The sequence below is a fragment of the Peromyscus maniculatus genome, chromosome 2 (genome assembly GCF_049852395.1).
Source record: "Peromyscus maniculatus bairdii isolate BWxNUB_F1_BW_parent chromosome 2, HU_Pman_BW_mat_3.1, whole genome shotgun sequence".
Lineage (NCBI taxonomy): Eukaryota > Metazoa > Chordata > Mammalia > Rodentia > Cricetidae > Peromyscus > Peromyscus maniculatus.
Window position 1 is genome coordinate 107,514,457 of NC_134853.1, and position 18,306 is coordinate 107,532,762.

At 40.1% G+C, this 18,306-nt stretch overlaps 1 protein-coding gene and 1 non-coding gene across 3 annotated transcripts in view; both read right to left on the bottom strand.

The window, feature by feature from the left end:
- Haus6 (HAUS augmin like complex subunit 6) overlaps positions 1-18,306 on the bottom strand; it is a 41,389-nt gene that overhangs the window by 14,502 nt on the left and 8,581 nt on the right. For both annotated transcript variants that reach the window (XM_006975979.4, XM_076564478.1), the window contains exons 5-12: positions 16,748-16,892; positions 14,693-14,758; positions 14,113-14,161; positions 12,366-12,536; positions 9,168-9,361; positions 7,812-7,938; positions 6,638-6,740; positions 1,666-1,747 (exon numbers count right to left, since the gene is read on the bottom strand). In XM_006975979.4, coding sequence (XP_006976041.1) covers positions 1,666-1,747; positions 6,638-6,740; positions 7,812-7,938; positions 9,168-9,361; positions 12,366-12,536; positions 14,113-14,161; positions 14,693-14,758; positions 16,748-16,892 — 937 coding nt within the window. The remainder of the gene's footprint in view (positions 1-1,665; positions 1,748-6,637; positions 6,741-7,811; positions 7,939-9,167; positions 9,362-12,365; positions 12,537-14,112; positions 14,162-14,692; positions 14,759-16,747; positions 16,893-18,306) is intronic.
- On the bottom strand, positions 16,635-16,707 carry Trnaa-agc (transfer RNA alanine (anticodon AGC)). Its single transcript has one exon. It is a non-coding gene; the product is annotated as a tRNA-Ala (tRNA).

Consider the following 18,306-nt stretch of genomic DNA (forward strand, 5'->3'; position numbering starts at 1 on the left):
TGGTTCCTGGGCTTCCTGCACAAGCTGGAAGACCAGAATTCAGAGCCTCAACAACCACATAAAAATGTCAGACATGGCAGCCCAGAACCCAGAATCCTGGGAGACAGAGACAGAAGGACCTCAAAGGTTCATTAGCCACCCAACGTGGCTGATTTGTGAGATCCAGGTTCAATGAGAGATCCTGTCTCAAAATATATGGTGGGGAGTAACAGAAGAAAACACCTGATGATGACCTTTGGCCTCCATACATGCACACATGCATGGGTGTGCACATGGCACACACACTTGCATACACAAGCATAAAGCACACATGTACACATAAATCCAAGTATCTGTTCAGTGTACCTGTTTCACTGTTACATAATAATTCTTACTTGCAATAAAAAATATGTGGATTACGTACATTTAATTCAGAGTTTTTTACTTTTTATTTTTAATTCATGGGGGGGGGTTGTGCATTTCACAACACACATGTGGAAGTCAGTGGTCAATTTGGGAGAGTCAATTCTCTCTTTCCACTACATGAGTCTGAAGGATCGGGATAGAACTCAGGTCCTCAGGCTTGGTAGTAAAAACCTTTACCCACTAAAGCTATCTCACTGGTCATCAGTTTCTTATTTTATATCAGGCATTCATTGTAAGAGCTAAAATGGGTTAACAGAAAACGGGCAATAAAGAAAATAGAATTCCTAAAGGAAGTGGTAACAAAATAGGTTTAGGTTTTTCATATTAAATTTGGGATTTGAGAAATCAGATGTTTTCTAATATTTTTCCTAAAGAATGTTAACTCTCTATAAAATATCAAAAACTTCAGTATAAGCCTGGTATAGTGGTATATGCACACCTTTAATCCTAGCACTAAGGCAGACCAGTGTCTGTGAGTTCAAGGTCAGCCTGTAAGGAGAGCCAGAGCTACACAGTGAGACCCTGTCTCAAGCAAAAAACAAAAAGAAGAAAAAAGCCTTCAATACATGGGTCAGAGAAAGGCCTTGCCCTCTAGAGCACTTGCTCTTCTTACAGAGTGTTTGGTTACCAGCACCTACAATGCAGCTCACAACTATAACTTCAGTTCCAGGGAATGTGGCATCCTCTTCTGGCCTCCAAGGGCACCAGGCATGCACTCAGTACACTTACATACATGCAAGCAGAGCACTCATACACATAATAAAATATAAATTAAAAAAAAAAACTTTTATAATACAGATGAAAGCAGCAAGCTGTGCAGGCTAAAGCAGGAAAGGGTGGACCAAATGAAGACTTGGCCATAGCAACAGAAAGCACTAGTCTGAAAGTTCCCTACCAAACCAGATGACCTCAAATGCCCCAAATTTTAGATTCAATAGTTAAGAGTGATTTCAAAAACAGTTTAGTTCACACACATAGAAAAAAGGGCAAAAATTCTCAAACTTACCTTATGCAACTTGCAAATCTGTACTTTCTTCAAAACTCAGATGATCCCCAAATAACACAATATTGAAATGAGTAGAAGGAAAAACTGTCCAGGCACAGCAAGTACTGAACGTCTTCTGCAGTGTGGGTCTGCAGTAGGAAAACCCTGTCTGGTTGAGAGGAAGAAGCTCCACACTCTTCTACAGTATAGAAAGTTCTAAACTGGCTCAGGATGAGACTCAAATCAACAGTGAGCATAAAAGTCAAATGCTTTACCTGTTGGCTAGATCACACACACCTCCTGGGGTGTCGGTTTCTCTTCCGCTACCATTTTCTTGATTATGTTCTTTATGTTTATCTAAGGAAGTGCAAAAATTATTTTTTAGTTATGTTCGTGTGTGCTAATATTCAAGGACCTCTAGAAATGGTGCAACACCTATCCTTTCCCCCTGAAGTCAAGGTTCAAACACAAGTTTTGTTAATGTTGCACAGGTGCTCTATCATTGAGCTTCATGCCCAATTGTTTAGAACAGCTTCTAAATAAAAAAAATAAAAAAAATAAAAAAAAATAAAAAAAAAAACCAGAAGGATATTATAAACACGAATAAGGACCCAAGGGGAGAGCTCAGTGGGTAAAACAACTTGCCATACAAACTGAATACTTGGTTCAACCCCCAGAGCCCAAGGCATAGTGTATCTACAATCCCAGGACCCCTGCAGGAAATGGGAGACAGAGATACAGAAACTGTGGGACTGCAGGTCAACTGGCCTTGCAGAATTATAAAAAAGCAACAGGAGACCCTGCCCCATACTTACATACCCACAGCCACCACACAAGAAAGTTTTTTTGTAAACCTATCTAAGGCCAGTAAGATAGTTGGCTTAGCAGCTAAGGGCGCTTGCCACCAATCCTGACAAACTGAAATAGCTTCCCTACAACCACATGAGGAGAAAACTAACTCCCACAAGTTGGATGCTGATTTCCACATGCACTTTGTAGTGGGCATACATATACAAAATATTTGGGGGAAAAATAACCAACAAATTGTTAAGACAAAGTAATAATAAAGAAGTAATAGATTGCCTGGTAGCAGGCTTTTATAAAAAGAATGATGTAGCCAGGCATAGTTCTGTACTTCTACAAGCCCAGCACATGGAAGGTAAAGGCAGGAATTCAAGGCCAGCTTCCACTATACAGTCTGAGGCCAGCCTGGGCTACAGAAAACCCGTCTTGAAACAAAAAAAAAAAAAAGGGGGGGGGTGCTAGATATATGTTGTGCATGGCCCTGAGTTTAATCATCAGCACCAAATTCAGTTATATAATCATGTTTCATTTTTAAGTGAACAAATCATGTGCTAATATAAGCAAACAAAAACAAAAGGTACTTACCATATTTCGATCATTTATGATGTCACTCAGCCTACACATTTTTTTCATCATCCTAGCATTAAACAACTACGTCACTACCACACTAACATAGCAAAGAAACAGAAGGTAGAGACTTTGACACCAAGCAGTCAGTCTAGGATAGTGGTGACTGAAGTGCTCCGTTCTACTGCTACAGTAGTATGCCAGAAGTACGTAAGGAAGCAGAGGATGGATATATACCAGTCCCAGAGAAAGAGCAGAAAGAAGACGTACAGGCACCAAGAGGGGAGGGTACAGATTTCATTTGCAAGAGCAAGGACCATGGCTTATGGTACTGAGGAGGAGATAACCACCACCGAGACATAGCAGGAAATGAGACTGGCAAATCAAGCCATGGCTATATTACAGATGTGAGATTCCAGGGACCCCTCCTTTTCAACAAATTACCCCCTATGAGTCTTTCCATACTTGAACATTTAACCAAAGTGTCACTGCATGAGCCAATGCAAATGCTATGTAAAGATTTGTCCTTCATCTTATGGTAGTATTCGTAGTATACCAACTCAACCTTTTCTCTCCTTTCTTTCTTTCATTTTTGTTTTTCAAGACAGAGTTTCTGTGTAGCCCTGGCTGTCCTGAAACTCACTCTGTAGACTAGGCTGGCCTCAAACTCAGAGATCCCCTGCTTCTGCTTCACAAATGCTGGGATTAAAGGTGTGCACCACCACTGCCAGGCTCCACCTCAACCTTTTCAAAACCCTCTGCACGTTTGATTATAATGGAATCACAAAACATTCCTCATATGAGAAGAAACACAAATATCACAAAACTAGCAGAAAGCCATAAAAACAAACAAATTACTATACACCACTATAAACATCAACTGTTGTGGTAAGCAGAGCTGAAACTCATCTTTCTGGCAAATAAAGAAGCTTATAACCAAGAGGTGGTGGCTCACACTCATAATCCCAGCACTTAGAAAGCAGAGTTCAGGACTGGAAAAATGGCTCAGTGATTGCTCTTCCAGAGGACCTGGGTCTATTATTATGGTGGGACATGGAGGCATGACAGACAGACATGTTGATGGAGCTGAGAGTCCTACATCTCTAGCAGCAGACAACAGGAAGTGGTCTGAGACACTGGGCGTAGCTCACTGGCTGCTATTCCAGAGGACCTGGGTTCAATTTCCAGCAACCACATGGCAGCTCACAACTATCTGTAACTCCAGTTTTAGGGCTTCTGACACCCTCACATAGACAAACAGGCAAGCAAAACACCAATGCACATAAATAAAAAGAAATCATTTTTAAAAAGAAAGAAAAGAAGGCTGAGCTCAAGATTAGCTTATGCTACAGAGAGTTCCAGGCCAACATGGACTCCTCCATGTGGAGAGACCCACCAAAGACAGCAACCAAGTATTGCAATAAGAAGTAAACAACTGGCCGGGCAGTGGTGGCGCACGCCTTTAATCCCAGCACTTGGGAGGCAGAGCCAGGCAGATCTTTGTGAGTTCGAGGCCAGCCTGGTTTACAGAGTGAGATCCAGGAAAGGTGCAAAGCTACACAGAGAAACCCTGTCTCGAAAAAAGAAAAGAAGAAGAAGAAAGAAGAAGAAGAAAGAAGAAAGAAGAAAGAAGAAAGAAGAAAGAAGAAAGAAGAAAGAAGAAAGAAGAAAGAAGAAAGAAGAAAAAGAAGAAGAAGAAGAAGAAGAAGAAGAAGAAGAAGAAGAAGAAGAAGAAGAAGAAGAAGAAGAAGAAGAAGAAGAAGAAGAAGAAGAAGAAGTAGTAGTAGTAGTAGTAGTAGTAGTAGTAGTAGTAGTACACAAATGGCCAGGCGGTGGTGGCGTACAACGTTAATCCCAGCCATCAGGAGGAAGAGGCAGGTGGATCTCTGTAAATTCCAGGCCACCCTGGTCTACAGAGTGAGTTCCAGGATAGCCAGGGCTACTACACAAAGAAACCCTGGCTGGAAGAAGAAAGAAGGAAGGAAGAAGGAAGACAGAAGAAAAAGAAGATTTATATATACAAACAAGAATTTAACAGAGATGAAAGACAGAATTAGATGTTCTAGCCCCAAGTGATGGCACATACCTGTAATTTTAGCATTTGGGAAACTGAGGCACAAGAATCCCAAGTTTGAGGCTGGCCTGGTATGCAAGTTAGACACTGCCTAAAATGAAGTGAGTAACAACAATGGCAAAACAGAATCCTAATAGGATTTTTCTGTGGTTTGAAAGAAAATGACCCCCAAAGGGAGTGGTACTATTAGGAGGTGTGGCTTTGTTGGAATAGGTATGGCCCTGTTGGAGGAAGTATGTCACTGTGGAGGAGGGCTTTGAGATCTCATATATACTCAAGCTACGCCCAGTGTCTCAGACCACTTCCTGTTGTCTGCTGCTAGAGATGTAGGACTCTCAGCTCCATCAACATGTCTGCCTGCATGCCTCCATGTCCCACCATAATAATAGACTCAACCTCTGAAACTGCAAGCCACCCCATTAAATGTTTCCTTTATAAGAGTTGCCATGGTCATGGTGCCTCTTTACAGCCATCGAAACCCTAACTAAGACAGAGTTCCAGAAGGAAAGGATTTAAAAATGAAAGATGAAGATAGAGATGGCTCAGCAGTTAAAAGTGCTTATTGCTGCAAGACATTTGATTACATTGTATTTGTCACTCTGATTGGTCTAATAAAAAGCAGAACAGACAATAGCTAGGCAGGATTTCCAGGCACAGAGGCTGCTATGAAGAAGGGCAGAGATGTAGAAAGACAGAGAACAAACAAGACATGCAGGAGAAGAGAGGTAACAGCCACAAGGCACGTGGCAGCACACAGATGAATAGAAATGGGTTAATTTGAGTGTGAGAACTAGTGCTATTGGCCAGGCTTTCATAATAATAAGTCTCTGTGTCATTACTGAGGAGCCAACGGTTCAGTCCCAACAAAAAAAAAGTCCAACTACAGCTTATTGCTCTTACAGGACCAGAGTCTGGCTCCCAGCACCCACATGAGGCAGCTCAAAAGTGTCTTAAATCTAGCTCTGGAGTATTCAACACCTCCTCTGTCCTCCATGGGCACCCTCATACACATGTTTGCACACATACAAACACACATATATAAAATATTTAAAAATTAAAGACATGCGATATTAGAAAAGACATAGGAAAACAAATTCTCAAACTTGGAAAATAATGAGCTGCTAGAAAACACACATACACAACCCAAACAGATAAAAACAAACCTACATTTAAGGCATGTCCCAACAAACCTGCATAATATGGAAAGAAAAGTCCTATAAAAAACCAGAAATTATAACCTAACTGTACAAATGAATGACGATGAGACAGACAGTCAATAGGTCAGAGAGAACAGAAGGCAGGAAACCAGACTTTACCATCGAAGTCTGAGATGATTTGTCACAACATTCAGTGACAAAAAAACTGGCATTCAAATGCCAGGTTTGCTGTCTCACATCTTTAATCCCAACCCTCAGATAGGCTCAAGCATTCATGTTTTGCAAATGATAGGGTTCTATCCTTTTTTCATGACATTTTTGTCACCAAAATTTTATGCTATATACATTTCACAGTAAAAATAACTGAAGAGCAGGCAAGATTGCTCAGTGGTAAAGACACTTTACCACCAAGCCTGATTATCTGAGTTTGCTCCTAGGGTCTTACATGGTAAAAAGAGAGAACCCAGTTGTACTATTATATACAATGAGAAATAAACCAAGTGCACACTTGTATTCCCTGCACTCAGGACAGAGGCAGGAGCACAGCTCCAAGTTCCAAGCCAGCCTGGTCTACACAGTACATTGCAAGTCTGTCAATGCTTTACAATTTACTTTCTTAAAAGGGACTACAGGGAGCTTACCAACCTGGAAGTGAAGCAGGATACTTTAAAAGTACACTCTTTGCATATACTTCCTCTGACACAGGATCAAACGAAAGGGGAGACATGGGAGGCAAAAGATCCACAGCCTTAAAATACAGAATTCACAATAATAAAGTAAATACTCACAAACAACCACAATGACAAAGCTAAGTTCATCTATGAATGGATTGTTTTCCCCTAACAATGAATTACCAAACATTTATCCTGTGACTATTGTATTTCTTTCTTGTTATATGTATGGACGTTTTGCCTACATGTACATACACTATCTGTGTGCCTGGTGCCCACGGAAGCCAGAAGAGGGTATCAGATACCCTAAGATTGGAGTTTTAACTAGTTATGAGCCACCAAGTGGGTGCTAGAACTCAAATCTGGGTCCTCTGCTAGAGCAGCCAGTGGGCTTAAGTGATGAGCCATCTCTCCCGGCCCTACAAACATTTTTTTTTTAAATCAAGGAATATAATATTTGTAGAAAAAAGTTTCAAATTTTATTTAATAGTATTTTAACCCTCTGATTTTAAAATGAGTAACTATAAATGATAGTAGCTTGATGAAAAACTATTATATATTTAGGAAATTTATAGAAATTAAAACATTTGAACTGCATAGCAGCACACACCTATAATTCTAGTATGTAGACAGCGTAGGCTCCATGTGTTCCAGATCAGCCTGGGATACATATCTACACAACAGGTACCTGTGTCTAAAAACCCAGAGCCAAGCATGGTGGTGCAGGCTTATAATTCCGGCATTTGGGAGCAGATGCAGGAGGATCAAGCAGGTCATTTTCATCAACAGCTACACAGCAAGTTGAAGGCTAACCTGCACTACATGAAACTGTCTCACACAAAACAGCTTGAGCTAATGATGGCTCAGCAGGGAAAAGCACTTGCCAGGAAGCCTCAGAGTCTGAGTTGAATTCCAGGAACACAGGGGAAAGAGATGAAAGAACTGACTCCATAACTCAGCCTGTGCCCTCAAACATACAACATACAATGATTGAAAAAAAAAAAACTCTGACTTCAATGTAAACACAATACACACATACACACAAATTTCTAGGTTACTGTAACATTATAAATTAAAAGACTGTTAAAACTTAAAGACAGAACTGCCAAAATTAAACTCTTCTCCAAACACAAGTCTACAGTACTTACTGAAGGCCCGCCTTTAACTAGACCGAAAGGAGACAAACCAAGTAATCCTTCCCACTTCTTATGCCATTTTCCTTCCTTTTCAACAGTAGAATGTCTTATTGCAGTGACGTCCTCTTTTAGTTTATGCCTATGATATCATAAGAAATAACTGTATTTGAAGGACAAATAAAAATACAGCACAGTTTAAGACAATAGTACCAGGGCAGAAAAGAATATAAAACAAAGATTAACCATTAAACTACATAGAAACTGAATTAACTTCAAATATAATTTTTCTCCTTTTAAAACAAAAGAGCAATCATATGTCTACTACTCTGTTTATTCTAAAAACAAACTTTTGAGACAGAGTCACATACAGTACAGGCTGGCCTAGGATATTTAGCAGAAAATGGTCTTTAACTCCACACCCTCCTCCCAAGTGCTGGGATTACACTTTTGCCACAAGGCATAGTCCCTGTCAGTGCTGTGGGACGGTCTGTATGTCAAATTGCTCTGATTGGTCAATAAATAAAACACTGATTGGCCAGTGGCCAGGCAGGAAGTAGGTGGGACAAGGAGAGAGGAGAATTCTGGGAAGCAGAAGGCTGAGGCGGAGAGACACTGCAGCCGCCGCCATGACCAGCAGCATGTGAAGACGCCGGTAAGCCACCAGCCATGTGGCAAGGTATAGATTGATGGAAATGATTAATTTAAGATAAAAGAACAGTTAGCAAGAAGCCTGCCACGGCCATACAGTTTGTAAGCAATATAAGCCTCTGTGTTTACTTGGTTGGGTCTGAGCGGCTGTGGGACTGGCGGGTGACAGAGATTTGTCCTAACTGTGGGCAAAGCAGAAAAACTCTAGCAACATGTCTCCCTCAGCCCCCACCCCTCACCCTAATCTTCACTCTCAATTCCACTCCTACTCGATCAACTCTTTCCCTATTCAAATGAATCTTTTCTCATGTTCAGTTTTCAGGGGAATCTCACTATATAGAGCAGGTTGGCCCCAAACTCACAATCCTTGTGCCTCAATCTCCCAGCTACTAGGATTACAGGCGTGTACTGCCATGTATGAGTTCAAGGTTAACCTGTTCTACATAGTTGAGTTCCAGCCAGCCAGGCCTACAAAGTGAGACTCTGTCTCAAAAACAAAAAGAATTATCATAAGGCAAATAATTTATTCCAAAAAAGATAAAAACTATATTACTTGTCCTTTTACCTCACATGTCTCTCTGGAAATTCATTCCATATAAGACTCTTAAATACCATTATTTCTTAACTTATTTGCCAAAGCTGAAGAATTAAACACAACTTCTGCTGGAAAAACCACCCTATCCACCCAACAGTACAATAACAAAAGATCATTCTGTATACCTCATATGTTTCATATCTGATAATCTTTCCCTCTGAAATTTGGTTTCTTTTTCAAGGTACTGAAGGTCTATTGTCAATCTTGCTTGGCCAGCCTTACAATGTTCATATTTCATTACTTTCAAGACTTCATTTAACAACTGAATAATTGTTAAAAGGTTCAATTTTCCAGCCTCATAAACATTTCCCATCTGCAACTAAAGATTCAGAAGGAGAAAAAAAAGCAAAGATCTGTAGGTTCTTATGGTAATAAACTGTTACATACTTACGCTTTTCACTACTATATAACATTAGTTTAAGAAATAAATCAATTACCACAACATAAAACTATATAATTTCAATCCAATGAAGACTATCAAAGAATTCACACATCCTTTTTCTATTATGCAAAAAGCTAAAAGAAAATAAATGCAAATAGATGGAAAGAAAAATAAACAGAGGGGCTGGAGAGACAGCTCAGCAATTAAGAGCACTTGGTGCTCTAGCAGGACTGAGTTCAGCTCCCAGCACCCACATGGCACCTTACAACTATCTCTCCTTCATGTTTGTCCCGGGAAACCAGATGCATCCCTCTTCTGCCATTTTTGGGCACCAAGTGTACATGCAGTGTATACACACACACACACACACACACACACACACACCAGAGGCAAACACTCATTCCCATAAAAAGTAAAACAAATCAATCTTTTTTTAAAAGCCTAAAGAGAAAAAGCAGATTTGCAAAAAAGATCACAGTTCTTTGAGACGGGTTCTTACTATGTAGCCTAGCTGGGCTAGGACTTACTATGTCAACCAGGCTGGCCCTGCACTAAAGAGATCTGCCTATCTCTGCCTTCCAAGTGACAAATTTATTTTTTAACAAAAGTTGCAAATGCCATCCAGCCTAGCTCACTTGGTGAGTTGCAGGTCACTAAGAGAACCTGTCTCAAAAGAAAAAGGTGGATTAGCACCTAGAAAACAAGACAAGACACCTGAACTGTCTCCGGCCTCCACGTGCTCCAGTACCTAAGAACACCCACGCACACACACAAGAGGAAGAAAAGAAACAAATCAGGGGGCTAGAGAGAGAACTCAGTCCTCATAGTGTTTGCCATCTGAGCATGAGGCCCCCTTTCCCAGAGAAAAGATGGGCATGGTGGCAACTACTTGTGATCCCAGCACTGGTAAAATGAAGACAGGAGCATCCCTAGAACTCACTGGCCAGCCACCCTACCCTAATCAGTGAGCTCTGGTCCCAGTGTGAGACCCTGTCTCCAAAATCAAGGTGGAAGCCAGGCATGGTGTTACAAGTCTTTAATCCCAGTACTCAGGAAGCAGAAGCAGGTGGACCTCTGGGAGTTTAAGGCCAGCCTGGTATGACTTCTAAGCTAACCAGAGCTACACAGTAAGACCCTATCTCAAAAAAACTAAAACAACAAAAAAGTTAATAGTGATTTTTCTCTAAAGACATCACTACTTCCTTATCTGTATTCTTCAGCTTAATTAATGTCTTTTCTGATACCTGACTACATTCTATAGGAATCTGAATTTACATATCTTGAGTGTTACATACTATGAATTTGATGCACATACATGCATCCTAAAGTGAAATCTCCTCACAAAATATTTTATCTATGTAACGTCTATATACTGCAATCAATACTGCAGAGGTGGGAGGTACTAAATAAACTGTGCTTACTAAGGAAAGAATAAGTAAGCCACACAATTAAAATGTCCCATACGAAGCAGAGATACACAGATGGTAGGTGGTGCTTTGGCTAAAGAAAAAAGACTATAAATACCCATTTAGTAATATATAGGGACCAGATCTTGTGATGCATGTCTTTAATCCTAGCATTCAGGAAGCAGAGGTAAATGGATCTCTATGAGTTAATATACTCAGGGCCAACCTGGTCTACAATGCTAGTTCCAGGCCAGTCAGAAACACACAATGAGACTCTGTTTGGAAAAAACAAAAATAAAATTATTGATAGGAAGGAAGCTGTTGAAGCCATGGCACTGTTAAGAAAATGTAGGTAAATGACAGTGACGGAAAGAAAACTGGGCATAAAATATACACATATATGGGGAGGGCCAGGCATGGTGGTGTTTATCTTTAATTCCAACACTCAGGAGGCAGACAGATCTCTATGAGTCCGAGGCTAGTATGGTCTACATAGCAAGTTCCAGGATAGGCAGGACTACATAGAGACTCTATCTCAAAACAACAACAAAAAAAATAACCCACAAAAACAATAAGGAACCTGTCCTCACTCTTAGAATTTAGATGGGGGAGGGGATGAGCAGTGTGAAAACCCACAGGAAAACAGGGAAGGGAAGGGAAGCAATTTGGGTGTAATCTCTCCCATGGTTTGTTTTCCAAAGTACTGAAGAACAAAATCCTTCTAAGGCTTGTAAAGAAACTCAGCAAAGCTTGTGAATGAAAACAGAGTTCTTAAGTCACATTCTGGTTAAAAACAGAGATGAGTTTAAGAGAAAAAAGAAAAAGCCAGAGCATACAGAATTTATAAAATGCCATCTGGAAGCCAAGCATGACGGTGCACACCTTTAATCCTAGCACTTGGAAGACAGGGGCAGACCTGGTCTACAAATCCAGTTCCAGGCCTGCCAGCGCTACATAGCAGATCCTGTCTTAAAACAACAACAACAACAAAGAGACACAGGAGAGCTGGGCTTGATGGGGCCCACAATCCCAGCTGAGGAGGCTGAGCAAGGGGGAAATTTATAAACTAATTCAGAGGGGGTTAAATGGCTCAGTGGATACAGACATTTGCCACAAAGCCTGAGTTCCACCCCAGGACAAACATGGAGAAGAGAACAGACTTCCATAAAGTGTCCTCTGACCTCCAAATACACACCACGGCGTGTGTGCATTCATACATGTGTATATATACACACAACACACACACACACACACACACACACACACACACACACAAATAAAGTGTAAAGAACAAAACAGTACTATCTTCAAACTACGCCATCTTAAGCTCTCTATACTACACAAAACTGTGCAGAGGAGGAGAGAGAACAAAAGTAAGTGGATGCCAACGCACACACCTTTGACAGGACCCTATGACAGCTCACTACAGACAATAAAGAACACAAACGCTGGCAGCAGGAGAAATCACGGAGTTGACGGGAAGTGTAAGAAGCAGTGACCCTCTTTTAACACATCCCCTTAACAGCAAAGCTTACCTGACATAACTGCTCCTCGATTCTGTCAAGTAAGAGCCTTGGAATATTAACAGAAACGTTAGTTCCATCCAAAGCACATTGGTTAACATGACTTAAGACTGAACTAACAACTTCTTTCTCCTTTTCCAAAAACACAGGTATCTCATTCACAGAAGTCCACAAAGACCGAACCTTTGAAAACAAAACAAAATGTAAAATCCACACATAACATATATGTACTCTAAGAAAATGTTGGCATAAATGTGTTCACCCCTACTAACCAAAGAAATATATCGAAAAGAAAATTAAGTGACTGCAATCTAACTGTTTAAAATATTGATATTATCTCCAAAGGGGCTTGAAAAAAAATTTTTTCTTGATTTTTTTTTCCCATCTTGGGAAGAAGGGACTTGAGACAGGGTCTCACTACATAATCTTGGCTGGCCAAGAACTGGCTTAGACCACACTAGCCTCCAACTCGGAGAGCAGTCTGCCTCTAGAGCTATGATTAAAGACTTGTGCCACCACAGCTGACCTGAAGAATGTCTTAGGGAAAATATAGCTTATATAATTTTCAACAAATTTAAGAAATCTTTATACTACCATTCAAGAATTGTATTCCACATGGCAAGCTCAAAAATGAAGAAAACAAATGCCGGGGTGTGGTTGCACGTGCCTTTTAAGGCGCTCAGGAGGGAGAGGCAGACGGATCTCTATGAGATCTAGGCCGGTCAGATCTACAGACTGACTTCCAGGACAGCTATGTATCCAGACCCTATCTCAAAAAAAAAAGAAATGCAAGGTGAAGTAAATAAGCAGGAGTCAGTCAGAAAACACAAAGGCAAGTGAGAAACAGTCACAGCCTTTTCACAGTGAAGTTAAGTAAGTGTAAACATATGAACTTAGCTTCCTTTGAATGCAATGAGGTCTTTTTTTAAATAATAATTTTCCTATTTTTTAACATTTGAGGAGGAGGAGAAGGATGTGTCTGAGTGTCTTGCCTGCACGTATGTCTGTGTACCAGATTCACCCACTGCTAGAAAAGGACATCCAGTCTCCTGGGCCTGGAGTTAAAGGTGATTATGAGGGGCTCTATGGGTGCTAGAAGCTGAACCTGGGTCCTCCAGGAGAGCAGTGCTCTTAACCTCTGAGCCATCTCCCCTGCTCTTCCTTATGTTTTTTAAAGTAACAGTTTGCCCTCATATGCTAAAGATTCATTATAGAAAATTTAGAAAACATAACCTTTCTTTTTTTTTTTTTTTTTTTGGTTTTTTTTTTCGAGACAGGGTTTCTCTGTGTAGCTTTGCGCCTTTCCTGGAACTCGCTTTGGAGACCAGGCTGGCCTCGAACTCACAGAGATCCGCCTGCCTCTGCCTTCCGAGTGCTGGGATCAAAGGCGTGTGCCACCACCGCCCGGCTGAAAACATAACCTTTCTACCAATGCCCTACTATTAACATTTTGTTATCTCCCATGTGTGGGTATGAATATACATAAATTACATTTTTAAACAAAACTAAAGTTGTTTTTTTTTTCCAGAGCTGAGGACCGAACCCAGGGCCTTGTGCTTGCTAGGCAAGTGCTCTACCACTGAGCTAAATCCCCAACCCCAAGTTGTTTTTTATGTATGTGTTCTTTTGTCGCTGCTTCTCACTTGGAATTATATTGTCATGTTTCTGAAATATACTGATCTAGAAAAATGCTACCATTAATACCCTATAGATTTTCACAATGAACAGACCTTCTGCTATTTAAAAAAATATATCTCACCTTTTGAATTTTCTCTTGTATGTTACTCTGGTCATCACTGGGGTCCAGTCTAATAAAAAAAAAAAAATTAAACAACTGAATTAGTCATAAAAAATCCACCTGTCTCGAAAAACCAAAAAAAAAAAATCCACATGGTAATTTTACATTCAAGAAACCAACTGGTCTGCACATCTACAAACAGGCATTTCAATTAAAAATAATGATGATAATGATGATGATAATGAAGCTCTCAACTGGGTGCTGTGCATACCTTTGATCCTAATGCTCAGTAGGCAGAGGCAGACAGATCTTTGAGTTCAAGGCTAGCCTGATCTATATAAAGTCCCAGACCAGACAGGGCTACAAACATTGTGAGATTCTATCTCAAAAAAAAAAACAAAAAAAAAACAAAAAGAACTCAACCTCAAAGCAATAATAATTTCTAAGAACTTTATTAAAAGTGAGAAAAAACATGCTCTAGTCCTAGCATCAACTAGCTAATGACAGATTATTCTGTTTCTATTTTCAGTAGTTTCATCACTTGTAAAATTCAAGATCTAAACCTTGTGTGAAGTAAATTCCAGCTCTAACAGTCACTTGCCTTTTAATTTGGTTTTGTAGAACCATGCATTCCGATCTCAAATTTCGTACTTGCTTAACACACAGACTGCAAGAAAAAACAGAAAAGAGCATTTCCGTTATAATGAACTGGTATGGCCCACTTGTTTATTTTCTCTTTTTGTAATGTTTTAATAGTAAAAATTAAAGGGACCAGCAAGATGATTCAATGGGGAAAAAAAGCACTTGCCTCCAAGCCTGACATCCTGAGTTCCATCCCCAGAACATACAGCAGAGGTGAGACTCAACTTTCAAAAGCTGTCCTCTGACTTCCACTTGCACAATATGGAGTGTACACACAGACATGTTTATTTTTACATGTAAAAGTAAAGATTTATTTAAAAAGAAAACTAGCATAACTGGATCTCAATATGTAAAAGATTACAAATAGATTCATATCTGTCACCATGCACAAAACTCAAGTCCAAGTGGATCAAAGACCTGAACATAAATCCAGTTACACTAAACTTTATAGAAAAGAAAGTAGGAAGCACTCTTGAACGCATTGGCACCGGAGACCATTTCCTAAATAAAACACCAACAGCACAAACCCTGAGCACAACAATTAATAAATGGGACCTCTCAAAACTGAGAAGCTTTTGCAGGGCAAAAGACACAGTCAATAAGACAAAAAGACAGCCAAAAGAATGGGAAAAGATCTTCACCAACCCCACATCTGACAGAGGATTGATCTCCACAGTATATAAAGAACTCAAGAAACTAGACATCAAAATACTGAACAGTCCAATTAAAAAATGGGCTAAAGAGCTAAACAGAGAATTCACAAAACAAGAAATACAAATGGCAGAAAGACATTTAAAGAAATGCTCAACATCCTTAATCATCAGAGAAATGCAAATCAAAACGACTCTGAGATACTACCTTACACCTGTCAAAATGGCTACGATCAAAAACACCAATGACAGTCAATGTTGGAGAGGATGTGGAGCAAAGGGAACACTCCTCCACTGTTGGTAGGAATATAAACTTGTACAACCACTGTGGAAATCAGTATGGGGGTTTCTCAGAAAATTAGGAATCGAACTACCTCAAGACCCAGCCATCCTACTCTTGGGCATATACCCAAGGAATGCCGATTCATACCATAAAGATACATGCTCAGCTATGTTCATAGCAGCACTATTTGTAATAGCCAGAACCTGGAAACAACCTAGATGCCCGTCAACGGAAGAATGGATGAAAAAAATGTGGTACATATACACAATGGAGTACTACTCAGCAGAGAAAAACAATGAAAGCATGAAATTTGCAGGCAAATGGATGGAACTAGAAAAAAATCATACTGAGTGAGGTAACCCAAACCCAGAAAGACAGTCATGGTATGTACTCACTCATAAGTGGATTCTAGATATAAAATAAAGAACAATCAGACCACAACCCATAGAACCATGAAGGCTATATATATAGCATGGAGGTCCCTAGGACGACTGTGGCTTATAATAAATTCTGGTTTTACTCAATTATTGAAAAAAAAAAAATAGCCAAATGAATGGAAACACATGAACTATGAACCAAAGGCTGAGGGGCCCCCAGCTGGATCAGGCCTTCTGAATAGGTGTGACAGTTGATTGACTTAATCAGTTTGGGAGGCAACTAGGCAGTGTGACCAAGTCCTGTGCTCATTGCATGAGTTGGCTGTTTGAAACCTGGAGCTTATGCAGGGATGCTTGGCTCAGGCTGGGAGGAAGGGACTGGACCTGCCTGGACTGATTCTACCAGGTTGATTGCAGTCCTCGGGGGAAGATTTGCCCTGGAGGAGGTGGGAATGGGGGGTGGGCTGGGGATAAAGGGAGGGAGTGGGAGGGGGGGAGAATAGGGGAACCTGTGGCTGATATGTAGAACTGAATAGTATTGTAAAATAAAATAAATAAAATTTAAAAAAAAAAAAAAGAAAACTATTTTTTTTTGGAGCTGAGGATCGAACCCAGGGCCTTGTGCTTGCTAGGCAAGTGCTCTACCACTGAGCTAAATCCCCAATCCCAAGAAAACTATTTTCTAACTTTAAAATATTACTTACTGTGCATTTTCCTGGTATTTCTGGGTAACATAATGTTCTCTTTGCAAAATTTGTAAAAATCTGTTACGTGCTACATGGCTTCTAGCAATGCACTTATGCATATCTTGTGACTTTACATTAAATGTTTCTGCAAAACGTTGAGAATCTATATGGAAGACAAGATCAAACAGCATCACCATGAGCTCATCTTTCCAGTAAGACAAATAGGAAAAATAAAATAAAATAAAATAAAACCTGTGCCATTTTTTAACCAACTCTTCACTCTGATACTGAAGACCAATGAAGAACTAATACAAACATATCAGAGGTCAGGTATTTATCTGTAAATCCTACTGAAAAGACAGATCAACGATAAAGATAAGGATATTCTCCCAGGCAGGGTCTGCACATTGCACTTAAAACAACTTACCCTAGGACAGGCATTGGTGGCACACACTTTAATCCCAGCACTCAGGAGGCAGAGCCAGATCTCTGTGAGTTCAAGGCCAGCCTGGTCTACAGAGCGAGATCCAGGACAGGCTCCAAACCTAACCAGAGTAACCCTATCTGGGGGTGGGGGGACGACACAACTTACCCTAGCTGGGTGGTGGTGACACACACCTTTAATGCCAGCACTAAAGAGGCAGAGGCAGGTGGATCTCTTTGAGTTGAGGCCAGCCTGGTCTACAACCTGAGTTCCAGGGCAGCCAGGATTGTTACACAGAGAAACCCTGTCTGGAAAAAAACAACAAACAAACAAATAAAAAAAAAAGTATCCACATCCCAGCATGCTGCACAGAAACCTCCACAATGTCTTAGTACTTGAAGGAAACTAGTTCACTGAATTCAGAAGTCACCCAGACATTGAAACTCTCACTAAAATTACTTTAAATAAGAAGTTATGTTCAAAAGCCAAATACAAAATAAATTCTTATTAAATCCAAATACTTAGCTAGGCATGGTGGTGCACACCTATGATCCCAGGAGTTTGGAGGTATAGACAGGAAGATCAGAATATCAAGGTCAGCCTTGGCCACAGAGTGAGAATAGGGCCAACCAGGGTTACTCCAAAGCAATGAAAAATCCCAACATACTTATTTTATATAAAATAGCTTGGATTACATGTAATTGGGATAAATCATCTATTTACAGAAAAATTGACACAATGTTAATGTTGTATTAAATTGAAAATATGTAAGTATTTATAAAGCATGATCACAGATATTTGAAAACATGCCTAGAAAGAGCAGGTAAACCGGAAGGTGGTGGCGTACACCTTTAATCCCAGCACTTGACTTGGGAGGCAAAGGTAGGCAGATCTCAGTGAGTTTGGGGCCAGCCTGGTGTACAACTCGAGTTCTAGGAGTCAGGACTGTTAAAAAAAAGAAACCCTGTCTCAAAAATCAAAAAAAAAAAAAAAAAAGAAAGAAAGAAAGAAAGAAAGAAAGAAAGAAAGAAAGAAAGAAAGAAAGAAAGAAAGAAAGAAAGAAAAAGAAAAAAAGAAATAGACAAAAGAAAGCAGTTAAATGCATACACAAACTTAGTTTGGGTTGTAGCATTTCTCTTATAAAGTTTAACCA